Source organism: Glycine soja, chromosome 11 (genome assembly GCF_004193775.1).
Source record: "Glycine soja cultivar W05 chromosome 11, ASM419377v2, whole genome shotgun sequence".
Taxonomy (NCBI): Eukaryota; Viridiplantae; Streptophyta; class Magnoliopsida; order Fabales; family Fabaceae; genus Glycine; species Glycine soja.
Genome location: NC_041012.1, coordinates 7,530,992 through 7,557,773, shown reverse-complemented (window position 1 = coordinate 7,557,773; position 26,782 = coordinate 7,530,992). Strand labels below are relative to the sequence as shown.

Below are 26,782 nucleotides of genomic sequence, written 5' to 3'. Positions count from 1 at the left end.
TATATAAACAATAAACAATATGAAACATGCCAGGCCAGGCAAGACAATCATGAAAATCAGAAACACAAAGAAAAATATATATCCATGGTAATATCCATTGTTTTAAAATACAGGGTGGAACAATCTATGATCCATAAGCATGTATACTCCTAAACAATAAAATTATAAAAAGAAAAAAGAAGCTGGAGCTAACAAACCCTCAAACCAAAATTTTCAAGAAAATGATATTATTAAGTTTGTATAAGAACAATGGTACAGCCCCTGATTAACAATTTCAAAAGCTGTTGAAGGCTGTAATTATAAGGGTGACCAATTCATGCTATTGACTAGAAGCACAGACTCAAAGTGAAGCAACAAAAATACCAATCCGTAGTTCTGTACTCACAATGGCAGATTTCATCATCTGAACCACCCACAAACCAAACCAGATGGCGCTGCTGCGAGCCTCAGCAACCATAATGCTGACTCCGAGCAGCCATATTGGCAACCTGAGCCTGCAGCTGAGCAGCCCTAACTTTGGCGGCAGTGGCGCGGTGAAAGAACTGCTCCCTGGACAGGGCCCTCACGCTCCTCAAGTACTGATCAAATGGCACACCTCCAACCTGAAGTGCCTTATCCAACGCGTAAAGCGTGTCCTCAATCGCCAAATCAGCAGCAGTACAGTCAAGCATCTGCTTGGAGAGCACATCCGCACACTCAAAAGCATCCTCGGGATTCTCCAAACCGGCCATCTTCTTCCCCTGATTATCCCTCAACCACCCCTCCAAAACATCAGTATTCATCAACACCATCTGTAACTGCTGCTCCAAAGCCTCCATCTCCTGCTGCATCTCCTTCACACCCCTATTGAGACTCTCCTCGCGCTGTTTCAGCACGCCCTGCAAACTAAACAGCCCCTCCATTTCATCTTCTCTGGTCTTCCTCAAAGCGGCAACGTCGCCATGAACCATCTCCACAAGCTTGTTAATAGCGTTGCGCTTGAAAACCTCAGAAGGATCCTCAGTGGACTGAACCCTAGAAGAAGGAGCAGGGTAAGGGGAAGGAGGGTAAGTCCTTGGAGGAGGGTGGGCATGGGCGTGGGGATATCCAGATGAAGATGACGATAAATTAGAGGGAGAAGAGTTTCCGTAATTGGGAGGAGGATGGGGATGAGGAGTGGGATTAGGGTTGGGGTTGGGGTTGGGGTTGGGGTTGGGGTTGGTGTTAGGGTTAGGTCTGCGTTGGGAATAAAGAGGAGGGTCGCGGCCGAAGTGGAGGCTGAGATTGAGAATAAGATCGACGAGGTTGGAGCTAGGGTAAGTCCAATTCTGCAAGTAAGGGACGGAAACCAAGCCAGAAGGGTTAACGTGAGGATGAGGGCGCTTGATGATCATGTCGCGCGTGGGATTGACGTAGACGCAGGGCGGGTGGCGAGGGTAGGACTCCATGAGCCAGATGACGACGGGGATGTTGTAGGTGACGCCTTGGAACGTCATGGGGATGGTGCCGTCGGCCTGGAGGAGGTTGACGGAACGGCCGTCGTTGTGAGTGAACGACGCCGTTTTGGGCTCGAGGGAAGGGAAGGCGGTGGTGAGGGCCACGAGGTGCTGGCGGATCAGCCACTTGGTGTCCTCGGAGTAGGGGACGGCGGAGGGGCCGCGCTGGGAGAGGACGGAGTTGAGGAACTGAGTCATCGCCGGCGCCGGTTGGACCATGCCGATTCCAATTAGCAGCAGAGAAAGGGATTGTGTGAATCAGCTATCTGAGATTGCTTGCTTGCAAAGGGAATTGGAATTGGTTTGCGCGTAAGGGGTTGATGTAACTTTCACTCACGCAATTCAATTTTCTCTCCAATCTCAAACAAGACAAACCACCTTTGACTCTTTATTTGTTTATATGTTTCTCAAGCCTCTTCTTTTTCTTGTTTGCTCGGCTTCCGCTTCCTCGAAAATGGGCTTTCACGCTTATAATTTAAACAATCAACTGAATGTTTTTGTTATCTTAATATTTTATTGGCTAAATTATTTTGTTAGTCCTTTATTTCATTTTTTAAGCTTTAATTTAATTTAAGGATTTCATCATTTATTTTTTTTAAATTTTTATTTAGCCTTTTACTTTTTAAAATTTACTTTAATCAAATATTTTTGTTAGTTTAGAATTAATATGATTAATAGTTTAAAAAAATTATTTATTATGATTCAATCATAACTTGTGTATGACAAATTTATTATTTTTTATGATATTTTTAAAAAAATTCATATATATCAACAAGGATCTTTGAAAGTTCAAAAGTTTCACAAGGAAGAGACAAGAATTTCAGCTTACAACAATGTTAATGAATACAAAATTGATTTTAGGAGAAAAACCGGTGAGTTGTTAACTTGTTATCTTGTGCTTCACTATAAAAAAACTAATCTTTTCAAGTAGTAGCCATCTATGACTATGAGTGATTAAGCTAACTAGTATTTATAGCCTTTTCATAACAAAAAATTCTTCAAAGTTGAAATTAAAAATAAAAGTTTTAAATTTAATAATTTCATAACATTTTAAGCTTCAGATTTACTTTTGAATTAGAATTTATTTATTAGTTGTTCAAAGTTGGTGAAACGAATTTCCAAACTCCCCCTACGTATGAGCAAGTTACTCAAACGAAACAATGGTTTGAACCAGAAAAAAAAAAAAAAAAAAAGTCTCCCAGACAACGTATCTCAGCGCAGTAAGCAACATTTAGATTTAGCTTCTATAAGCATCCTTCAACAAAATAATATATTAAGCATATTTAATTCAAGTACTACATTGAAACATCACTCTGGTCCAGGACATCAATGCCTCAAAAAAATCAACATATATTGTATTTTCTAAATCACTGCTAGGCCCCTATCCCTGATATTACATAAATTGACTATGGAACTCGAATTACTAAATCGTCTCAGGCATGAACTGAAGGTGGTGTTAAATCACAAAATCTTCCACTTTCTCTCAAGGGCGCCAGTAATCCTTGTAATACAATAAGCAGCACTTAGAGGGTACCCCGAAACTGCAATCAGGAAACACAATGGCGTAAGAAATAGAACATATCCTGACTGGTGCATGTTAAGTAAACAATTATCTGAGGTAGCATTCTACAAGTTTTGACAACAAGTTTTTAGGGTAAATGAAAAGGGTTTTTAGGGTAAATAAAAAGGGTCTTGCTAACCACTGCCCTTAGTTAAAGAATTAAGAAGAAAAAATATTTATTGTGAAAATCATAGAAAAACATTAAAAAATCATGAGCAACACAATTCTACCCATCCCGGTCAAAATCTTTCTACTTTTAGTTCCTCAGTTAAAGAATTAGGAGGAAAAAATATTTATTGTAAAAATCATAAGAAAACATAAAAAAAATCACGAACAACACAATTTTACCCATCCCAGTCAAAATCTTTATACTTTTAGTTCCTTATCCATAAATTCAGCTCAATTTAAACATGAATTCTGTTAATGCGAAAGACAGTAATGTTTGGCTTGGAAGAAAACATCCCACTTTGGTTCTGTATGTGACCATCCTATTATAAAAAGGTAGCTATTTAGTATTCTTCAAAAATGTAATAAAGGAACCAAAGTGGGATACAGCTCTGCTAGGATGAGCAGATTCGTGTATTAGTAATTTAGTATTTGCCAATATTATCAAAGCTAGTCTAGTCCAACCTTGGCTATTGTTCATAAACCTGCATTTGGTAGTTAAAGTTATACAGAGGAAGCCAGATGAATGGAGATAAGGTGCCATAACCAGTTTAAGTTTTTGCAAATCTTCATGAAACTCTCCATTCATTGTTTTGAAATTTGATCAGACAAATATAAACATCAATCAAAAACCTCTAATATTCAATAATGACAGCAAAATTAAAAATAAAAAAGTATCAGGTCCCAAAACACAAGCACAAAGTTGATGCATAAGGAAATCAGCTAATGCACAGCTAAAAGACAGAAGACAGAACAAAAAGGAAATCAACGGAGCAAAAAGTGACAATCATGAGTATGTATAAAATTACTGAGAAGAGAGTACATAAAAAAAGCAAGTATGGATAAACGTACTTGCTACATAATCTTCTGTATAATCTGTCTCAATCTTCCCATGGGCCATTGCTCCAACCTGAAATTAGAATATATTAACCTCTACTTACCGAGACAATAGGCAGAGAAATTAAAAGTTGAACTAGTAAGACTACCACAAAGACAAGGTCCATATTGCTGGTAACAGTTGATACGTAGTCATCCATATCTACAAGCTTTTCTGAACTATATGATAGACCTGACATTCAAAGGAAACAATCACCTATATAATTTTGAATATATTGATAAAAGAAATTGTTATAAGAGAAGATAAACACAGAAGTGAACATTAGGATTCAGGAATCCTTCCAATAGTACAAGAAACAAGGAAACAAATGAAACAAACCCCTTCAAAACAATCGTGTAGCCATGAAATCATCTACAAAACCACAACGCACCTATTTTTCGTGAGTTGATAGGCAAATACTGTGTGACAGGGTTTTTGATGGTTCGGAGAAGTTTCTCGCGCTTGCCAACAGCAGATATGCTCAATTTTTGAAGCAGTTCCACTGCAGGATAGTAGTCAAGTTTATGAGCAAAAAAGTGACAGCTTATTACTTTTCCTCACAGAGAAAGTGAAATGGCTAACAAATTCGACTTACACATGACACCAGCAAAGCGTTTGAATGTTCTTGGAATACGAACAAAGGGCTTAACCTCTATAAGAACACCTTTTTCAGTCCTTATGTATACTGATCGCAATCTCCCAGCTTTATTTAGTGGGCTATCCAAAATTGATAGAAGGGACTGAAAACAACAAAACACCATTCGACAAAAAATAAGATATTTTTTTAACTGCATAAATTAAGATTAGAGAGTGATAATGATGTTACCTGATGAGTAATGTCAGGCCTGTAATCTCCGGGATTCTTGTTATTTTTGCGGAGGAAATTGGCATGGTCGTCGGAGTTTAAGAGCTGATATGTCTGCAGAGTGAACATAAGTAATAAGAAAGAAAGAAAGAAAGAAAAAGAAACAATGATTGAAAGTAATAACTAGGAGAACCTTGCCGACTTTGGCGACTTCCAAAGAAGCTTTTTCAAGAATGAAGATGACGTTGGGTTTGTTAGTGTTGTTCGCACTGGGCGCAATTGGGATACCGCTCAATCCATCATCCTCTGGTGCTGGTGCTGGAGTTTCTTCTTCTTCTTCTTGGTTGTGCTCCACCTCCACCACAGTTTTCTTTGGTTGCGTTTCTTCTTCTTCTTCTTCGTCATGGGCGTCGTATTTGGGTTCCGCGTGCTTTCGCTTCCTCCCCCCCTTCACACCGAAAGGCCGCGTCATTGCCTCACACCAACTACCTGTCCTCCCTAGCTAGGGTTCTCTTCTGCATTTGTTTGTGCCCTTTTAATTGTGCTTATAAACTATAATAGGCTACACACCGGACCATGGTCCAACAATGTTTTCATGAAAATCTAACCGTTGGATGCATAATAAAAGAATAGGTTCATCCAAAACTTTTGAAACCTACTTATCGGTCAAACTGTCATAGTGATATTATTTGCGTATTAGTCCCCTTGTAACATGATTAAGTTGTTGAAGTTCTTGCAAATCACTCCAAATGAGAAAAAAAAAGTTGATTACTTTGGGAAACTCTAACAAAGATCAATGTTTCGGGAAGACTTTGCTCATATCCTCATTTAGCTTAAGAGCCCATTTGATAGAAACAAAGGATGAAAAGAAATGAGTGAAATAAAAAATAAAATTTCATAGGATTTATATTTTTATTTTTTACTTTAATGTAAAATTTTCGTCTTTTTTTTTTTACTCTATCAAACATATACTAAAACTTGAATAGAGTTAATTTTGTGAACTCTACTTGATTAAAACTTAATAAATTATGATATAAGATTGGTTTTACCCAATTTATTTACATAATATATTAATATTACATATATTTGTTGTCCTCATTTCTATATCCATGTGAAATGTATTTGCAATGATAGTTTACAAATAATAAATTTTCTAATTCACTTTGTGCATAAGAAAACAAAATGAAGTGATTTGAATGTAAAAAAACAAAAATGTCTTATTGCTCTCACTGTGCATCTTTTTGCATACATACTGGTTTGTTTGATTATATGAATATTAGTAGAGAGTCAATCGCACAATATTAATGAAGGATTACATCTCATATCTTTTTGGTGAAAAGAGACCCCTTTAATGACAAAATATACACTTTTTTAGTAACTTGTTTACGTGTGTTAATGACTTTGTGTCACATTTTTTAGAATCCAATGACGCATTTATTTTGTTCTTTGTGTCACATCGGTGCCTCGTCACATTGTCGGAGATTCACACCACCACGTCGGCATAGATCCGCACCGCCTCATCAAGTCTTGGCTTAACGTCAGAACAGATCTCATTGATGAGACTGTGTTTCTCACCGTCAAGATATCGGAGAAGGGAGCAGATCGACGATGATATCCTCTGAATCAACGGCGACAATAGGAGAAGGGAGCGAAAGGGGAGAGTGGTATCGAGGAAAATAACATGAAACGTAACCTAGCTCTAGTTTATCCTAATTGGGAATGGAAGCCATTAATATCACTTGACTATGAATTGATTGTAAGGGAGAGATTACCAATTGTTTACGTGCTCTGCATTTACCCAATTCGTAATGGAGAAAAGGAAGCCAAATTTTCACGTATTCATAGAATGGACAATAAGGGGAACTGGGGAAGACAACAAATTGCTTCCGTGCGATCCATTTTTGTTTCAAGGCAATTCAAATCAAATCAAGATTTTGTTTTCTTTGCTAGTAGTCCATCAACGTATTATCAATTGCAATCAAAATAGAGGAGGAAACATATCTGATGCAAAACAATGCTCTCCACGGTGAAGGAAAGACTTCTTAGCAGTTAGGTTGAAGAAGGATGAATAACAGTGTAATGGCTGTGTGAAAAAATAGAAAATACAAATTTTATTTTTAGTGTCAATGTCAATGTTTTATTGGTGGAGCATAGTTTGAGACACACAAGTGGAACTGAACGGCTGCAAAATTCTTAACACGTGCGATAAAGAAAAGCAACAACAACGCCCACTTAACTGCTATAACTGCCATTCTATGGAAAGTGCGTAGTTGTTCATAGTTTGGGACGCAAACAAACCAAAAGAAAAGTAGAAAAACTACATAAACCATGAACAAGAGTAGAAGGGACAAAGATACATACATTCACCGCTGAACATTAATCTTCCACACACATTTTTTTCCATCATCCCCGCAATGTCTACTCATGGATCATTGATGTAACAATGTTGATAAATATTTGTGTTTTAATTTAAAATTTATAAATATATATTAATTATATTAATTTTATTTTATAAAATAAAATATTTATTTTAGATTTTCTTAAGATTTTGTTTTAATGAGTCAACTATTTTGACAACTCTAGGTTGGTTTCCAACGGTCATTGTTGCAAAAATGTCTATATATATCTATTTTCTCTCTTCTAAAAACACACAGCTGGTTTTTTACTCCCAACAAATTGTCTCTTTCTTTTCCTATAAAAATTTATTTTTATGAAAGCGCATTGGTGTTCAGAAGGTTCGGATCCTTTCGTTACACACGATCGGAACCAACGGGTTGTCGTATCTTGGGAGAGGAGCGCAAAATCAAATTTCCTACCAGTGATGTTTTCTTCCTAAGGATAGCGTTTACGCGCTTCAACCCAGGCTATATCTTTCATTTTCTAATTTATTTTTTCCTTGTGCTTATTATATGTTATAATGCATTATTCATGTGCTGTCAATTAAATTTATTTTGCTCCTGTTATTTTGTTATTTAATTCAAGACTGTGTATCTTTTTCGTATTTATTTTCTTTCATTTTTATTTTTTCTAACAACAACAACAACAGAAGCATCGCAAGCCAGTAATTCATTCTAGTTGTATAGAAAGACCAAGGAAAACAAAGGCTAGTAAAACGGGTAAATTTTATTTGAATGATCTTCGATGGACCATTGATATTCCAGAGTGTCCAGTATACCATCCATGAGAGCAGGAGTTTGAGGATCCTTTTGTCTATCTACAAAAGATTGCCCCAGAGGCATCTAAATTTGGCATGTCATAAAATATTATGAATGTCTACGTGATAGATAAAAGTTTTTCGAAATGAAAGAATTTTTCACAAAATCACAAGTTAATGTTACACGTTAACAAATGTGTTCATACTTGAATATCCTACACATGCCATCCCATAAACTTAGACTTATCAGATGCCAGAGAAAGATGTCCTTTCTTTCCCTTATTCACTATTCTAGTATTTAGAGGCAACACAATATAGTCACTACTAGATATACTTGTTGTTGGGTTACAAGTGTGAGGTGAAGTCCCACATCGAGTAGAAATGAAAAGGTTGAGCACCATATGAGTAAGGAGAAGACCCATAAATCTGAGCCTTAAGGTTTTGGGTTAGAGTGTAGTGTCAAGTCTCCTTATGTGGTGACTAGTATTGAACAATATAGTCACAACATAGTCACTTCTGAATTCTAGTAAAATTGTTTCTCCTGTTATTGTCTGCTGTTGACGTGTTAACCAAAGAGAGAAAGGACTTTAAGAAGTTTTGTACAGCCTCTTCGGCTTCTTGGGTGGAATAAGAAAGATAAAATAACCTTTTCTATGAGTGGAAGGTAAAAGAATGTTATGATCATGTTTTAAAGCATCTTACTGACTTAAATATTGTAAAATAATTAATTCCCGGCCTTTATTATTTTCTTCAGAAACTACTCGTATCATGAATTTGAGTCTCATGCAAATGAGGCTTTTCTGATACCAATAGTCGAAGGGGGTGAGTGAAATATTGGAAAGATTTACATGAATCATGAATAACCACATTGGAACCAATTTGTGTCCTGTAATTGCATACGAGGAACTTCTTTATAAAGAGGCAAATTTATAGGTCCTTGAAAGAAGTCAGAGGTTCAAAAAACAAACATATGGACTTGACACCTCATTGTGCCACTTTACTTTCTTTGATGCATCTGACATGCCACGACTGCCTCCACTGATACAGAGATTCTTACGTAGCTTACATGCTATGCGAGCACTGCCAATTCTATCCAATTTGTCTTCACCATGGTAATTAAGAAAACATTAATTGTGTGTTCATCATTTGAAGATTTTTATTCCCATTGCTGCTGCACTTATTGGATGATGAATTTATTCTTCAATAATATGCAGCATAATAATGCAAGACGATTTGGTACACACAATGATAATTTATTAACATAGTTTCTCTTGCTATATTGTTATATATTCAGACATTGCATCACAGAGGTGCTCCTGTGCGAGAAAATATACTAATTTTAGGAGGGATGATATGTTGGGAATGGAAGATGTTGCCAAGAAATTTGAACAGGAAAAAGATATCCAGTTGAAAGTTAACGGAAAGAAAAATTGTAGCTGTGGAGCAAACACGTTAACATCTATGTCAATGTCATGTATTTTCTCCATTGCCGGAAATGAATGCATGCAAGATCAAGATCTCCAGGTGTGTAAAAAATTAAATCGTGAAATGATTGATGTATCATAATATCATATTGGTTTTTGATTTTTGACACTTCATTACTGCTCTGCATCAGAATAATCGCATTCCACTCACACGTGTTGATAGCGGGCCCAGCGAGAGCTCAGCCCACCAAGGATGGAAGATCAACAAGAGACGCCGAGTCCAATAAGGCCCAGGAGGACTACCAGTGTCCTTTACTGGATGAAGGATTTCGTCTGAGTACAAGTGGACCTAGACTAATATTTAATTTCAAATTTTATTTTCTAATGGGGTTTGGAACCATCTCTAGTTATTCAATAAAAATATTTTTTTAGAAATTTTTCATTCCTTTTTATAAGTTTCTTTTGAAGTTATTTTTGCATTATTTTTTTACTAAATTATCTTTCATTATTTTATAATAAATGATTTTTTTTTTTTACTTTGGTAGAAAGCAAATTAAGTGAAAAGAGTAAGATTGATGAATGAATCACAATAATTTTAAAAGTAATTTTAGAAAAATAATAATAAAGGGTGTGAATTTAATGTTTAACAAATTTAATGTTAATAACTAAATTAATAAACTTTATTAAAGAGTGTGAATTAGATAAACTAGTCTTGTATTTGAAAACAATAGTACATTGTTTTGCTCTTGGGAGGAGATAATGAAAATTTTGTGCAGTGATTGTTTTATGGTTTAAATTATATTTTGAGAATAATATTTTTGGAAGTGTTATCATAAGAAATACTTTTTGTAGGAACTACTATAGTAAGAAATACTATTATCATCAAAGATATTCAGTAAACACTTGTCATATTTTGGAGTACTTTTAAATTAATTTAATTTTTCTAAAAATGATACGAATTTAATTTAGAAATGAAAACATTAAAAATGTGATAAAGATAACATAGATAAGAGTAGGAAATTATGTATTTGTTAGGTAAAATGAATTGTGATTGAATAATCATATAAATTTGTTTTCTAAAAAAATCATATAAATATGTTTTAACGAATAAACCAGTATTCTTTTGTCAAATTTTCAGTGTGCATTGCACTAGAAATCACGAATAAATTTGTTTTCACATTGTTATTGTTGCTGTTGCTGTTGTTTTTGTATTTTTTTTTTTTTACTTTAATAAATTTAAGCAGTTTTTCTTTTAATTGAGGCCTAACAATAACACTATCTTATGAAGAGAAGAACCCAATTCCAATCTGGTGCGTGTGCGTGTAGTGTTGCGGTGGCGAATGAAGCTCCGATATGTTCGCACGGAGGTCCCCGCCTCAGCCGCCACCACCCGTATTCTCCACAGACACTTCTCCGCATCCAAACCGGACGACCAAAACGATGGTCGTTTTGTGTCACTCCTCTGCGACATCGTCCGAGGAAAGCAGAGTTGGAAGGTGGCTTTCAACGACGCTTCAATTTCATCGACATTGAGACCCCATCACGTGGAGCAAGTGTTGATGAACACCCTCGACGATGCCAAGCTAGCTTTGAGGTTCTTCAACTTTCTCGGTCTGCACAAAAACATGAACCACTCCACAACCTCCTTCGCCATCATGGTCCACGCGCTCGTTCACTCCAGGCTCTTCTGGCCCGCGAATTCCCTCTTGCACACCCTTCTCCTTCGTGGGTCCCACCCAAAATGCGTTTTTTCCCTCTTTCTACACTCTCACAAGCGATGTAAGTTCTCGTCCACTCTGGGTTTCGATTTGTTGGTTCAGAATTACGTGCTGAGTTCAAGAGTTTTTGATGCTGTGGTCACTGTGAAACTCTTGTTTGCCAACAATTTGTTGCCTGAAGTTAGAACACTGAGTGCCCTCTTGAACGGGCTTCTGAAAGTTAGAAAATTTATAACAGTTTGGGAATTGTTTGATGAGTCTGTGAATGCGGGTGTTCGACCTGATCCTTATACTTGCTCCGCTGTGGTTCGGAGTATGTGTGAATTGAAAGATTTTTTTAGAGCTAAGGAGAAGATTCGGTGGATGGAAGCTAATGGGTTTGATCTTAATATTGTGACTTATAATGTCTTGATTCATGGGCTGTGTAAGGGTGATCGAGTTTGGGAAGCCGTTGAGGTTAAAAGATCGTTGGGGGGAAAGGGTTTGAAAGCTGATGTGGTTACATACTGTACATTGGTGCTTGGTTTTTGTAGGGTGCAACAATTTGAGGCTGGAATTCAGCTTATGGATGAAATGGTTGAATTGGGGCTTGCTCCGTCAGAGGCTGCCGTGTCGGGGTTAGTAGATGGGTTGAGAAAGAAGGGAAAGATTGATGAGGCTTATGAGTTGGTAGTTAAGGTGGGGAGATTTGGTTTTGTGCTGAATTTGTTTGTTTATAATGCGTTAATCAACTCTTTGTGTAAAGATGGAGACTTGGAAAAGGCGGAGTCACTTTATAATAATATGAGGTCGATGAACTTGTGTCCCAATGGTATTACTTATTCTATTCTGATTGATTCCTTCTGCAGAAGGGGAAGGTTGGATGTTGCAATATCTTATTTTGATAGAATGATACGGGATGGTATAGGAGAAACTGTATATGCCTATAACTCTTTGATAAACGGTCAATGCAAGTTTGGGGATTTGAGTGCAGCTGAGTCTCTGTTTACTGAGATGAGCAATAAAAAGGTGGAGCCAACTGCTATAACCTTCACATCATTGATTAGTGGGTATTGCAAAGACCTACAAGTGCAAAAAGCATTTAAGCTATATAACAATATGATTGAGAAAGGAATTACTCCAAATGTTTATACTTTCACTGCTCTTATTTCTGGGCTTTGCAGCACAAATAAGATGGCTGAAGCATCTGAACTTTTTGATGAATTGGTTGAAAGGAATATCAAGCCAACAGAGGTGACATATAATGTATTGATTGAAGGGTATTGTAGGGATGGAAAAATTGATAAAGCCTTTGAATTGCTTGAAGACATGCATCAAAAGGGCCTTATTCCTGACACATATACCTACAGACCTCTTATCAGTGGCCTTTGTTCTACTGGTAGAATTTCTAAAGCTAAAGATTTTATTGATGGTCTCCACAAGCAGAATGCAAAGCTAAATGAGATGTGCTATAGTGCACTTCTACATGGTTATTGCCGGGAAGGAAGATTGATGGAGGCACTGAGTGCTTCTTGTGAAATGATTCAAAGAGGAATCAACATGGATCTGGTTTGCCTTTCTGTTCTTATTGATGGTGCTCTAAAGCAGCCAGACAGGAAAACGTTTTTTGATCTCTTAAAAGATATGCATGATCAGGGATTGAGACCTGATAACATAATATATACAAGTATGATTGACGCATACAGCAAAGAAGGATCTTTTAAAAAAGCTTTTGAGTGCTGGGATTTGATGGTTACTGAGGAATGCTTTCCCAATGTTGTGACTTATACTGCTTTGATGAATGGTTTATGCAAAGCAGGGGAAATGGACAGAGCAGGTCTTCTTTTTAAAAAAATGCAGGCTGCAAATGTCCCTCCCAATTCAATCACATATGGCTGTTTTCTTGACAATCTTACGAAGGAGGGAAATATGAAGGAAGCTATAGGGCTTCACCATGCAATGCTTAAAGGGCTTTTAGCAAACACTGTAACATATAACATTATTATCCGTGGCTTCTGCAAACTGGGTAGATTTCATGAAGCCACCAAAGTTCTTTTTGAAATGACTGAAAATGGTATTTTCCCTGACTGTGTTACCTATTCAACTTTAATTTATGACTATTGCAGAAGTGGCAATGTAGGAGCAGCTGTTAAATTATGGGATACCATGTTAAACAAAGGTCTTGAGCCAGATTTGGTTGCATATAACTTGCTAATATATGGTTGTTGTGTTAATGGAGAGCTCAACAAGGCATTTGAATTGCGTGATGATATGTTGAGGAGAGGGGTGAAGCCAAGACAAAATTTACAAGCGTTGCTGAAGGGTGAATATAACAGCACCGGTTAAATTGTGGCATAACATGCTCTAAACAAAGGTTTAGAATCTGTATGATGGTTGTTGCAGTAATGCAGAGCTCAACACGGCATTTTAGTTGCATAATGACATGTTGAGAAGGGTGGGTGAAGCCAAGGCAAAATATATAGAATCTCTTGAGGCTGAAGAGGTTGGTGCTTGAAGTAAGGTGGTTTCTGAAGCCTGAAAATGTGGAAGTGTCTGCATAAGTAATCTATGATATGGCGTCGTATCCAAATCAGAAGAGCCCGGTAAAAGGTTAGTACTTGTAAAGTGGAACAAATGTTCTATATTAGCTGCATGAACAGTATAAGGTACTGTTTGGCAGGGGTTTTTTTTGGACTTCTCTACTACTTAAAAGGAAAAGATGAGTCAAACACAGTTTTACCAAAATGCTTAATAATAAAAGCAACATTGTACTTGCGAAGATAAGCTTCTATAGAAGTTAGTTAGAAGAGTATCTAATTTTAAAGAAAAAAGAGTAACCTAAAAAGTTAGGCTTACACAGTCTTAAGACTCATTTTCACCCAATATTAAATATTAATACAGTATTTTATGTAGTCACTAGTCAGTCACCACTTGTATATTTTGATATTGCAGTTACGTTATGTTTGGGCCAGCTTTCACGCATTCTGATTGATCGGTTACCTCTCTAGTCTGGCTGAAATCAAGTCATTCATGTCGATATCAGAGAATCTCCATGGATATCTTGAAGCTTGGTGTTAAGCAATTGGAGCAGTGAAGATTCAAATCTATGATTTGTGCCAACTAGCACGCATAACTTGTTCATCCACCACTAAACACTCTCCTTTTGGTTCAACTTCCAATTTTCTTTTTCCAAACCCATGCAACTCATTGTTTTCGCATGTGATTCATTCACAATTAGGAGTGTTCATGATCTGTTCCGTCACACTAACTCATCTCAGTCTGAAATTAATTTTGACAAATTCAAGTTTTAGAAATTACCCTTGATGTATTTTGAATTCGGATGCAACTTATACTTTGAATCATCCTAATTTGATCTGGTGCGTTGCATTCTTCTAAAAAAGTTGTATACGGATGTGAGTTATATACCTTGAAGTTTGAATCATCCTAATTTTATGATTCAACTATACATAATGCTAAAATCAATGTCCTATGTCAAAAAGTTGGATAGACCTTTATATATTATCCAATTTAATCGTGATGAATTAATAAATGATGTCAAAAAATATATAAAAATTAATTGCTGAAAATGAAATTAGTATCAGAAATGTAAAAGTTAGGAGCAAAATGTAATTAGTTAGTAAATAAAATAAAATAGTTAATTTAAAATTTTCTTAAAAAATTATGATAGAATTTCTATTAATTATTGTGATTTATCGACAGAATAAAATTAGTGTTAGAACCAGAAAAGGAAAGTATAATTAATCGGCTACTGAGTTAGGATTAGCCTATGGTTCATGACAAATTATTATTATCATCATCATCGAACACATACATAAGATTTTTTGAAGTTAATAAGAGATTTCGAATTTTAATCTAAAGTATATAGTTACATTAAAATATTTGGAATGATAATTTTTTGTACATATCAGTTTGATCCAACTCGAGCAAGATGGACTGTAATAGAAGATATTGGTGTATACCAAAAAGGTCTTTTCCTTGCCTTGGTTTGTTTGAACTTTTGTATGCCCTTCTACTTTGTAAATGGTTTAATACACCCAGCACCAAAGGCTCTCTGCACTCTTATTAAACTTCACGTGAACTAGGAATGAAGAAGGCAGGAAAGCCTTTTTATTCACTTATGGAACCATCTTTTATTGAATTTATAGGATTAACCTGCGTTGGGAAACTTAGTTAACTTTAATCATGCTAGGTGTAACTAAACCATGTGACTAATCATGTCTGAATGGCTTGGGTTGCACGGTTTTGTCAATTAAAAAGCTATGGTAAAACTTGATTTTTGTTGCAATTATTTTATGTAAAAAACCCAATGACTAGTTTCGGCTTGAAAGTTGAAACATTCTATTACGTTTAACTTATTGCAAGCCATTCATGGTGGCTATTAAATGCTTTGAAACGGTGGGCACTTGGAGAATATTCCTTATCTCTGTTTTTGGGTATGCACTCTCTTGATTCTAGCTTCCTCATTTTTTCTAAATTCTTTTTGTCATCATTGTGTCATTTGTGATCATTTCTTAATTTTACCTTGGTTACCTCATACATTTTGGCATTTGGTGATTGGCTCCTTGGGCTTTAATTGACCTAAACGATAACAAATATATATAAGAAAATTTTTCTTTTAACTTTTTAAATTTTGATTAATACTTGGTCTTTATTTGCATAAATGCATAATTAATGTTTAAAGGTGTTTTATATGTATTCAAATTTTGGCCAAGTCAATTAGTTCACTCTCCTTTATGCCGACTAAGTGTTTGATTCATTCTCAAGGATAATCATCGCTTGATTATCAATCACTATCAATCATGTAGTTTTCATTGTCAATCAAGTAATTCTTATGAGCATAAACTTCATGTAAGAAGAAACATTTGTCACATCCTACAACAATTATCATTAAGAAATATGACAAAATCATGATGGAATGACTGCCATACCATATCCCTCGACATTTTGTCTATACTTACCCTATGACAACTTCAATCGCATCATACACACACCTTAGCCGTTACTATTTGGAATTCTAAATTCAGCATTGCCTTGCATATTCACCTCCTACTATGACAAAGGAAACAACCATATACGAATTACCACAGCCGAACAAGTTCAGTACAAAAGGGCTTCTAAACATTTTAGTTTGACTTCTAAAAGATTTGGGTATGTAGTAGCGATAGGAACTAGGTGGTTAAGGCTCAATGAGCTAAGGCTTGATTGTAAAGCTAGGTGCAAATGTCAATTTTGTAACAATTTTAGCAAATAAACCGGGGTTTTGATCATTAGGGGGTATTTTTTTTTTCTAATTTATCAGGTAATTTTTGAATTATTTATCAAATGAGATATGTCCTATGGACGGCTACTTCAAGTACCAAAATTGTATGATTTGAGATTTTTATTTTTTTTAAATGAAGTCGTATTCATAGTTATGACTTTAGCTATTTTTATTTTTTTTAAGGTCACAACTTTAAAGTCATGTGATGGTCTATGACTTTGAAGTGATGTATTTTTTTAAACTTCAAAGTCATGCCCTTTATTTTTTTTCTTTCTAATTATTTGTAAGTTATTTATTTTCTATATTTCTAATATTATTAATTATTATTTGCAAGAGAATTAAAAAAATATGTAAACAAAATACTTAAATTAAAAAAAATAATGTACTTAATTTTTTTATAGATATTAACAATAGAATGATATTCTATAACGAGTTCTTTTACATATGTATCGTAGTCTTTTATCTTGTTGTACTTGATTTGTTGGTGATTGTTGTCTAATTGAACAAATGGTGATGTGATTGTGGGAAATTTTAGACACTAGGAATTTCTTACTCGCATGCAATTGTAGCATGTGCCTCTTGCAATTTAGAATGTGATGACTTTGTTGATCTTGTATACAAGTTAAAAAATATTTACAAAGTTTGAGCGAAGATAAATGACCTCAATATTATGCCTAATCCTTCAAAGCGGCGAGACCCATCAAGAAGGTCAACCATTAGTCGTATATATAATGAGATAAACGAATCAATTTCAAATAAGCTCAAGAAATGTCCATCGTGTAGAACTAAATGATATAATTGTAGTAATTGTCCATATAAGCAAGTTAACACCTAAAATTGTGTGTACTTTTTATTTTTGTTGTTGAATAATTTATATTGTTTTGTTTATTAATAAAAAGTACTTTTATTATTTTCTTAGGATTAATTCTAAAAATTAAATTAGTTAATAATATTGGAGGACAATTAAAGTCCCAAGATTATTCACGACTTTAAAGTCGTAACGTTATTAACAACTTTAAAATCGTATAGTCCTATACAACTTTGCTTCCTTAAATTTTAAAAAAGAAATAAAAATTAATAAAATACGAAAAGTCATAAAATAGTTCAACAAAAAAAAGCCAAAGTCCTAAAAATCATACCACTTTAGTACTTGAAGTCATTATCATTCATACTAACTTACTCCATTTGATAAATAATTTAAAAACTGTTCGCATTTGGTAAATTCCAAAAAAAAAATTACCTCCTAATGATCAAAAGGCCAAATAAACCACTTAACAAATAAAATTAATCCACACTTCACCCCCTTACTGATACAATCTAGTTTCATTTTGTAGGTCAAATTTAAGTTTATGTTTTACTCTCCACCCAAACTTAAGTTTCCTTTCAATAGAATGAAAAGAGAATAAATTGAGATGAAATTTTTTAATTAAAATAGATTATAAAAATATAAATCCCATATCAATTTACTATTTATTTATACTCTTTTTCTCTCCAAATAAACACAGCCTAAAGGAATTTTAGTGTAGAATGGCTAAGTTAACATCACATCACAATTCTAAAACGAACAACCGGATGGATGGTTGGATTTTCTCATATGTTTATGATTTTAAGTGGGTGTCTAATAGTCGTTTTAACTTTTTGAATCAAGGCATAATGCTATTAATATATTCCCATCATTTTCTTATTCCGAATGGCATATCCAAGTTTTACTTCAATGGCTTAAAAAATTCATACACCTTCCAAAACCAATCGTGAATAAAAATTTTGGGCGCTGAGCCTGGAATCACCGTAAATATATCATACAAACTGAATTGCACATGATTCCAGATCTCTAAAGACAAGTTTTCATCATCATCGTTATCATCAAACTATCAACTAAGATTAATCGTAAATCTTTTTGTGGACAAAGAACATGGTAAATCTTCACGGGGCCCATAATTAGTTCGATCTGTTATGCTTCATGGTAAGCAATGCACCAAGATGATCTGACAGAAAACTATAGTAGTTTCAGACCACCTGTTACCTCATCTACCACTTCAACAGGTCCTGCACATGAATATCATATTATATCAAACTACTTCTAGCTGTATAAGAAGAAAACAATATGTTAAAGACCAATTTGATTTGATAAAATGTTTTCTTTTGCATTTTTAGTTTTCACCTTTAATTAAAAATTTAATCTAATTTCCATTTTATTTCCTGTTTTCAGTTACTTGTATAATAGAAAATAGAGAAAACATTTTATGTTTTTCCTATTTCATATACAAATCTTCGAAAATAGACAATAAAATGAAAATGGTATTTTTGTAATTAAAATTGTAAACAAAAAAAATCACAGCTCTGGAAAATACATTCATTGGAGGAGGAGAGAATTACCAAGAATTGCCATCACTGTTCTGGAATCTAGACAAAAAAGGAAAAAATGCAAATTAACTATCATAAGCATTAAATATATACAAAAATTTATATCATACAGATACAACAAGTAGAATATGTATATAGAATATACACAAGTGCATGTTTGGGTAACAGTTGCAAATGAACGTTAGCAGCAAAACGAGTTTGGCAAAAGGACCCCCACCCTTCCTTTTGCAAAATGAGTTTTGTAGACCATTGATTTGATCTCGGAATTTGTGCACAACAAGTTGGACAGAAAACCAAACATGCACTAAATCAAACTGTCTTTTCTCACGTGGGATAGAGACAGAGACAGAGACACAGACAGTCCAAATGAACCAACTTAGCAACTCTTCTATGCAGAAAATGTGCATGAACTAACATTTTTGTGCACGAATGAAACTTCAATATTTAAAAAAGGACCATGGGATGACCATTTCATTTTAGGGGGATGCTGGAAAACTATCTCTAGTTTCAATTCTAGCTGTACACAGCTTTCTATGAGTCCAGATACAATTCAGGTATTGGTCCTATTGGATACAATACAATCCGATACAACACCTCATAAATATATAGTATGTGTTTGAAAACCAGTTAATACTTGATAACTTTTTATGAATTGGAAGTTCTCATTAAGAAGATTAAGTTTACAAAATTTCATATAATTTGAAAGCCAGTTGATACTTGATAAAAACTACAGGATATCTATAAGCAACTACTTAAGGGAAGTTTCAAATACTCACTTGGTGCAATCTGTGTTCTCCCAGCGTCAATTGTGATATGGGTAGGTAACTTCAGAGATTTAGCCCTTTCCTAACACATTAAAAAACAATTTTACTAAAACAAAACCAGCTTAAGATAAAGAAACCATGCATTTAAAAAGAGAGATAAACAAACTATAACATTCAAATATGTATTTCAGCCTAATAAATTTACAGGATTTTTTCTTTTTAATTTAGCATTTTTGTACATCAAACTTTTCTGTTGAATGAAGTCCCTCACTTCCTCTCCCTGCACATTCACCAAGCAAAGCCCAAATTGCATGCTACAATGTAAGAGCTCTCACTTTGTATTCAAATCCTAGACATCATCTTTGCCATATCCATGCGTTTCTCAGAAAATTAGCTACAACATTTGCAGCTGCCAGTAAGCATAAAAACACATTTTCTATGTTTCATGTTTACACTTTACAAACAATATTTTCACAGTAGAACCAAAACTCTCCTGCCTTACATTGCTCTGTGAACACTAAATTCTTCTCTCATTATCCTCCTTTACATACATTCACATTCACTAAAAAGGCTTTACGCAGTTCCTATAACTAAGTAAAATAACTGACCCAAATCTATTTTTTTTTTTCCTTTTGCTAGTTCAAATGTAAAAAAGGACATGTATTTTGTATTTTACTCCTAGTTGCTGACCTTGCCTTGTGTATTTTCTCTTGAAATTGCCAGAACACTTCATGTGGCTCACTTTATGAGAAAAAGTGTGGAGTTATAACCGTTGAGCAAAAAATCAATAATTGAGATCTTAGCAATTTTGTAGTTCGTTGTTTAGCTGCATGTGTTTCATTACAATCTTAACTATTGATTTTTCAATTAATAATTATAAATCCACATTTTTTCATCTAAGGTTCTTCCCTTTACTTTAAAGGCGTCAAATCCTAAAGCCTAAACTCGCCACTAACTTTACAAGATTAAGTAAAAGAGAAGCAAATTTATATCTTTCCTATTGAATTAAAGCAAATTGGTTTCCAATAAAATTTCATCCTGATCACAATTATAACCAATAACTTATTAATGTTTAGCAGGCTTGTAACCGATAGAAATAACAAGGATTACACAAGAAACTTAGCTTATGTAGCAGAAAATGGCCCTAAACAATACTCACTTGCAAAGCCAGCATATCTTCTTCGCTTTCAATTTTGACAACCACCTTAGGCTGTGCAGACATCTCCCACCTGCACAGTTACGTTGACAAACTTGAGAATGAAGTTATAGGATGCAAGATAACCTGCAAGGGCAACCAAGGTTATGGAAGTACCTATTCAAAGCCTTTGGTGCTCGACGAAGGATCTTTTTATAGAGACCTAACGTTGCATGACTGCACAAAGACATAAAAATAAAGTGGTGAGTTTGAACCATTGATCAGGTTTTCATTAATAAATAAAAATAGAAGTCCACAGAAACAAAAATAAGAAGATAAGCAGCAAGATAAATGATAAATGATTGAAAAACAAAATAAGAGCAATAAATCAGTTCACAAGGATTTCTAAGTTAGTGACTGTGGTTCCACAAACTAGACAACCAGATTAATAGGAAGTGTCAGACTCTCAGCATATTCAAAGTTTCAAAGATAATATTGTGAAACATTACGTACCTGCATTGAGCAGCAATCTTCCCTTTACCCATTTTAAGATCATTCCTGACAACGAGTATCTGCATAAAAAAGGAACAGTTTTTGAAGCAACCCATTAAGATTAGGTACATGGGTTTGGAGAAAAAGAAGGGATTTTGAGGAGTACCATCTTAAAATCATCGAGGATTTCAGCGAGTTGTTCAATCTCCAGGGGGTCTTTGAGTTTGGACTTAGTATTCCTCTTCTTATTGTCGTTGTCATTGAGAAGTGAAGCATCTTCTTTATGTTTAGTCGATAATTTATGTGAGAAGAGGAAACGAGGGGGATACTGAGAACCAATGAAGTAACCCAAAGCAAGGTAACCAGCCCCCACCAGGATGGCACTCAACCATGTCAAGTCCATCTAAGATTCAATGTTTTAGGGTTTTCAGACGAAGGGAAGAAGAATAACACTCTGCGTCAACCCAACGTTTTCTTCAGCAACGCTCACCGGACAAAATGGTAAATGGCCAATTACTAACTCATGCCATGAGTGAGAAATAAAACATAAATATTATGAGATTTATAAGAGTTTATCTTGTTTAATCAACTCACTTAGATTTTTTGATAGTCAAATTCTATTTAAGTTAATAATACATTTCTTTCAGCAGTCTCTTACTATTTCTAATATACATTTTTTAAGCTAAAACTCACTCAATAAATAATTAATTTTGTCCATAATTTTGTATCTCGTTGTCAAATTATTCATTAGTTCTTAAAACTAAGGATAAATTCGGGTAAAAAAATATTAAGAATAACTTAAATAAACTAATGAAATTATCTAGAGTTTCATTTAAATCTTTGAAATTAATCAATTTTTTCATTTTGATTCATTGTTTAGGAACTTAAATAATAATAATTACAATGTAATTTTAGCAATCAAAATGAAAAAAAAAGTCATGAATTAAAATGAAATGCAAAAAAAAAGAAAAGAACTTATTTAAATTTTCCTTAATTTTAGAGAGTAACGTAACGAGTTAAATATTCAAAGAATAAATTCATCATTTATTCCAAATTCATTTATTTTAAGAAATAAGTAAATCATGGTTTTGGTCCCTAAAAGTAAGATAGTCATGAAACTAAAACAATCTGATTACCCGATCCGAACTAATTTAAATCAGAAAATTTGGAGTGATTTAGATTCAAATCGAATTATAAAAAAATGTAAATCCAATCAATTCAATTCGGATCTTGAATTTTGATATTAAGGAAACGGATTGATTCGATCCACTTGATTACATTTTTTTAATATATATTTTCATCATGAGATTGTCCATAAAACACACGTCAGAGGACAACGCAAGGGCAGCCAGTGTTTTTAATGTACTATTATAAAACTGAGACCATGATTTTCTGCAAATGGACACCATTTCTAGTGCTCGGAGGCTAGAACAGAAATACGACGCTTCATGACCGGGATAAACATTGAAATTTGAACTTTGAATTTGTCTTATTATAAGTTTGTAAAATTACCTTTACTCATTCGTATATTATATATATCTTTACCGTAAATTATATTTTTTTTATCCCTTTTTAGCAAATTATAATAGTATCCCTCAACTTAGCACTTATTACACTCAATTTAATTCATTTTTTAATCATATATTAGATTTTTTTGTATTCTTATGTGAGCTCCTGACTCACTAACACTATCAAAGATAACCAAAAAAAGGATAAAAAAGTAAGAGCAATGTGTCATCCTCCTAGGAGATGAAGTAGAGGTTGTTAAACTACTCAATGATCGCAGTGACACACAGCAACATAAACTTGGATTGGGAATAGATTAGCACGAGTAATTATTTTAGTTATTTTTTAATTTTTTTACTAAATGTAAAGTTCATTTGATTATTTAGTTAGTAAACTTTTTTTTATTAATTTTTAAGTAACTCTTAATATTTTAAAATGCTACTTGAAATAATATTTTTTAAAATATTAAATTTTATCTTTTTAAGTTTTTTCACTTTTATCTTTAATTTATTTATTTATTTTTTTAAAAATAAATTATGACTTTATTATTTTTCTGTTATTTTATATTTTTAATTACTTTAATAATTAATCTTATGAAATACTTTAAATTTAATAAACTAATTTTACATTTTACCGAATATAACCAAACTCCAATCACGGAGCTTTCTGTGCCTTTTAAAAAACAAAAGGCGTTAGAAGGCTAATAATAGCAGCTTGCCAAAGAACGGTAGCCACTGGTAGAGGAACCTCTAAAAGTAAAAAAAGAAGAATCATGACCATAGTTGGCAACACGAACGGGGTCCCTAGCGTTATGCAATTTCCTTTTTCTGACCCCCAACACCATGTTTGCAAGGAGCATCCATCCACACGAAACAGAGAAATAACATGTAAGTTATTGGCCTTTAAATCCCCATTTGATTGGTTTCAACAAATCAAGTCTATTAACCAAGCATAATATATATCATTAATGTATATTTTTTCAGTAAACAACAGAAGTAGCTACAAATAACCAAGCATAATATAATATAATATACTCGGTACTTTTTTTTTGTACAACTAAATTAATAATAAGAAATACCAAAAATGAGAAATCGGTGTTTCAATCCTCAACCAAAAAAAACCAACAAATTTAAAAAAAAAAAGCTGGTGGAAGGAAAACAGCGGTTGCTGGGCACCACATTCACATGTATTTTTAGTTTCATCCTAAATTTTATCATTAGCGACATCTAAAATACCAGATATTTCTCACTTGTCCATGCTCTGCTCTAGGTTCACTGGACACTGACACGTGTCCTCTCCAATCATCTTTCCACCTCCTTACGTCAAAAGTGTTCAACAAAGTTATGGCAAACTACTAACACTCTCCATAAACATACAAACAAATAAGATTTTCTTCCCAGATAATATATAAGTACAATACTGATAGTAAACACAGACCACAATTTATCAAAATCCCTCTCGGTAGTTAAAGAGAAGGGAACTAAAACCCTTAATAACACGCACAAAATCAATCCATCAAACAAACAAACGAACGTTACTGGCTGCAGCCTCAGGCAATATTTATCGTAACTTGTAATTAATTAAACGCTAAACGCTAATTAACATTTAAGTGCCATAAATTCAGAACACAGCGAAAAATAGAAACCGAAGAGCAAAGAGTATTATTAGGCGAATTATAGATGTCCTAATTTTATTGAAGGTAGCTCATCATGTTTTTTTTATGCTTCTCATAACAGACTCCATTCACTCACTCTATGAACCCCAACCAACCAACCACATGATACTGATATTGAAAAGGAAAGGGGAAGGGTTTCGAAATGATATCCTTAACACCACAATCCCCTAAACGACGACACGAGAAAGAAAAGAAGAGAAAAAAAAGGCAAAAACGACACCGAAAGAAATAACACAGATTCAGAGATTAAAGCCGCGGGTCAACGTCGTCTAAGAGAGTTGACCGCAGTTGGCGATGACAACGGGCTTGGAGGTCCTGCCGGAGCTGGATCCGACCTTCTCGATGTCCTTGACAACGTTCAATCCTTCGATGACCTGTCCGAACACGACATGCTTTCCGTCGAGCCACTCTGTCTTCTCCGTGCAAATGAAGAACTGAGATCCGTTGGTTCCGGGACCGGCGTTCGCCATGGAGAGGATGCCGGGACCGGTGTGCTTCTTCACGAAGTTCTCGTCGGCGAACTTGGCGCCATAAATCGACTCGCCGCCGGTTCCGTTTCCGGCGGTGAAGTCGCCACCCTGACACATGAAACTCGGGATCACGCGGTGGAAGGACGAGCCCTTGTAGTGGAGGGGCTTGCCGCTCCGCCCTACGCCCTTCTCGCCGGTGCAAAGCGCGCGGAAGTTCTCGGCGGTGCGGGGAGTGACGTCGGCGTAGAGCTCCATCACGATGCGGCCAGCAGATTGACCGCCGATGGTCATGTCGAAGAAGACCTTAGGGTTAGGCATAGTTGCTGCAGAGAAGAGAAGCGTAAATGACACTACTGAGGAAGAAAAATAGGGATTAGGGTTTTGCTCAGGATTGAGAAAGACATAGAGATATATATTTATAGAGGCGCGTGATGCTAAAGTGACCGTTCGATTGGGACACGTGGCGGGGTGTGAGTGAAGTGAAGTAACTATGGTTGAGTTTGGAGTTGACTAGGGTTATTGGAGCGGATCCGAGGTCACGGATATGCTCTTGTCATTATGCCAATGACTTTCTTTCATGTGTGTGGACTTTTGTCAGGCCGCAACAAACGACGCCGCTTCGTGCTTTTTTTCATTTTTAAATTAAAATTCTCTTTTTGAAGAAAAGAAAAGAGAAAAAGAGAAAACTGTTTATATATCCGTTGTGATTGCGTGAGAGTTTTTTATTTAGTATTAATTTTGGTTGAGATTGCGTGAAAGAGAATTAGTTGATGCGAGAAAACATGAAGAATAGATGTGGACAAGGATTGATCTTATGGACTAGAGAATGGAGGGACCATCTTCGTTGTCGATTCTTTCAAAATTGGTCTCTGTCAGTTCCGAACCAGGGAACTTCTTAGATTTTTATATCAAATAAAATTATGGAAAATTTGTTGAATTTTACTATTATTTTATTTATATTAATTAATTTATCAATTGAAAAGTGAAACACCACACGCATTATTTTATATCTAGAGAAAGTTTAATTAATAAAAAAATGTTACATTAAATTAACATTCTTAGAACTTAGGAGTAGCTCTGGTCAGGCACATGCATTATTGTGTCAAGTCAATCAATTCCACTTTAATTTGTGAATAAAACTATAAGTATAAGATAAGATTACAGTCTAACAGAGGACGACAACAATAATAATACTGTAATTTAAGTTATTCAATCTTTTAATTTATTCTATTTTAATTTTAAAAAAATGTTTTAGCTCAATTTTTTATGATCAAAATAAACAATACTACTCGAAAATGTATAAAATTAAATATTAAAATAAAAAATTGATATACAAAACAAAAAAAAAAATACTTATTGCCTCAAAGCAAAAAGGGTAGAGTAAAATAGCCATGAGAGTAGGCCTAGTGCTAAAAAATTTGAAATAATATATATATGAAGTCTTGCGTTCAAATCGCAGTACGATGATTATAAAAAAAATGATAAGAATAAAAGTTTATTCATAGTCAAATCAAATAAATAACCACATATATCTTTTTTTATTCAAATCTATCTTTGATCCTAGGAAAAAAAATCAAACAAATAAAAACTACTCGAAAAACAAATGGAAAAGGCAAAGATTATGAAGAAGCTGAAGTGATATTTTGTGGTGTGTGGGGTATAGATGTAGTTTCCAATTTATCTATATCTATAACCATTATAATAACAATTACCGTATTTGAAGTACATATTTATTATTTTTAATTTATATTTTACTATTTTTTTTCATTGCTATCTATCAGGAAAAGAAACAAAAAAAAATATTATCACTCTCAAAAGGTGAACAACATACTTTAAGTGTCTGATTATCACACGAACCTTAATTGTGTTGTAAATAATGAGACACGAACTGCCCTCATTTGCCCCTAGTAACAGTACATAATTTCTTGAGTAGTACA

At 34.5% G+C, this 26,782-nt stretch overlaps 5 protein-coding genes across 5 annotated transcripts; 1 reads left to right on the top strand and 4 right to left on the bottom strand.

Moving 5' to 3' along the window:
* Positions 1 to 50: 50 nt before the first annotated feature.
* LOC114376957 (protein ELC-like) lies at positions 51 to 1,926 on the bottom strand. Its single transcript, XM_028335298.1, has one exon. It carries the CDS (start codon positions 1,692 to 1,694, stop codon positions 447 to 449), a length of 1,248 nt encoding a protein of 415 aa, XP_028191099.1. The 5' UTR covers positions 1,695 to 1,926; the 3' UTR covers positions 51 to 446.
* A 785-nt stretch (positions 1,927 to 2,711) lies between these two features.
* LOC114373630 (ribosomal RNA small subunit methyltransferase NEP1-like) lies at positions 2,712 to 5,410 on the bottom strand. Its single transcript, XM_028331134.1, has 7 exons — positions 5,077 to 5,410; positions 4,905 to 4,997; positions 4,674 to 4,818; positions 4,470 to 4,580; positions 4,188 to 4,270; positions 4,054 to 4,111; positions 2,712 to 3,016 (listed from the first exon to the last, which is right to left on the bottom strand). The coding sequence occupies exons 1-7, from the start codon at positions 5,353 to 5,355 to the stop codon at positions 2,937 to 2,939; spliced, it is 849 nt and encodes a 282-aa protein (XP_028186935.1). The 5' UTR covers positions 5,356 to 5,410; the 3' UTR covers positions 2,712 to 2,936.
* Positions 5,411 to 10,753: 5,343 nt separating this feature from the next.
* Positions 10,754 to 14,558, top strand: LOC114376731 (putative pentatricopeptide repeat-containing protein At5g59900). Its single transcript, XM_028334974.1, has 2 exons — positions 10,754 to 13,768; positions 14,111 to 14,558. The coding sequence occupies exon 1, from the start codon at positions 10,802 to 10,804 to the stop codon at positions 13,502 to 13,504; it is 2,703 nt and encodes a 900-aa protein (XP_028190775.1). The 5' UTR covers positions 10,754 to 10,801; the 3' UTR covers positions 13,505 to 13,768; positions 14,111 to 14,558.
* Positions 14,559 to 18,120: 3,562 nt separating this feature from the next.
* LOC114376732 (peptidyl-tRNA hydrolase 2, mitochondrial-like) lies at positions 18,121 to 21,729 on the bottom strand. Its single transcript, XM_028334975.1, has 7 exons — positions 21,361 to 21,729; positions 21,216 to 21,274; positions 20,880 to 20,939; positions 20,727 to 20,796; positions 19,580 to 19,649; positions 18,816 to 18,842; positions 18,121 to 18,485 (listed from the first exon to the last, which is right to left on the bottom strand). Exons 1-7 carry the CDS (start codon positions 21,595 to 21,597, stop codon positions 18,436 to 18,438), a joined length of 573 nt encoding a protein of 190 aa, XP_028190776.1. The 5' UTR covers positions 21,598 to 21,729; the 3' UTR covers positions 18,121 to 18,435.
* A 2,609-nt stretch (positions 21,730 to 24,338) lies between these two features.
* Positions 24,339 to 25,250, bottom strand: LOC114376100 (peptidyl-prolyl cis-trans isomerase 1). Its single transcript, XM_028334020.1, has one exon. It carries the CDS (start codon positions 25,161 to 25,163, stop codon positions 24,645 to 24,647), a length of 519 nt encoding a protein of 172 aa, XP_028189821.1. The 5' UTR covers positions 25,164 to 25,250; the 3' UTR covers positions 24,339 to 24,644.
* Positions 25,251 to 26,782: the final 1,532 nt, after the last annotated feature.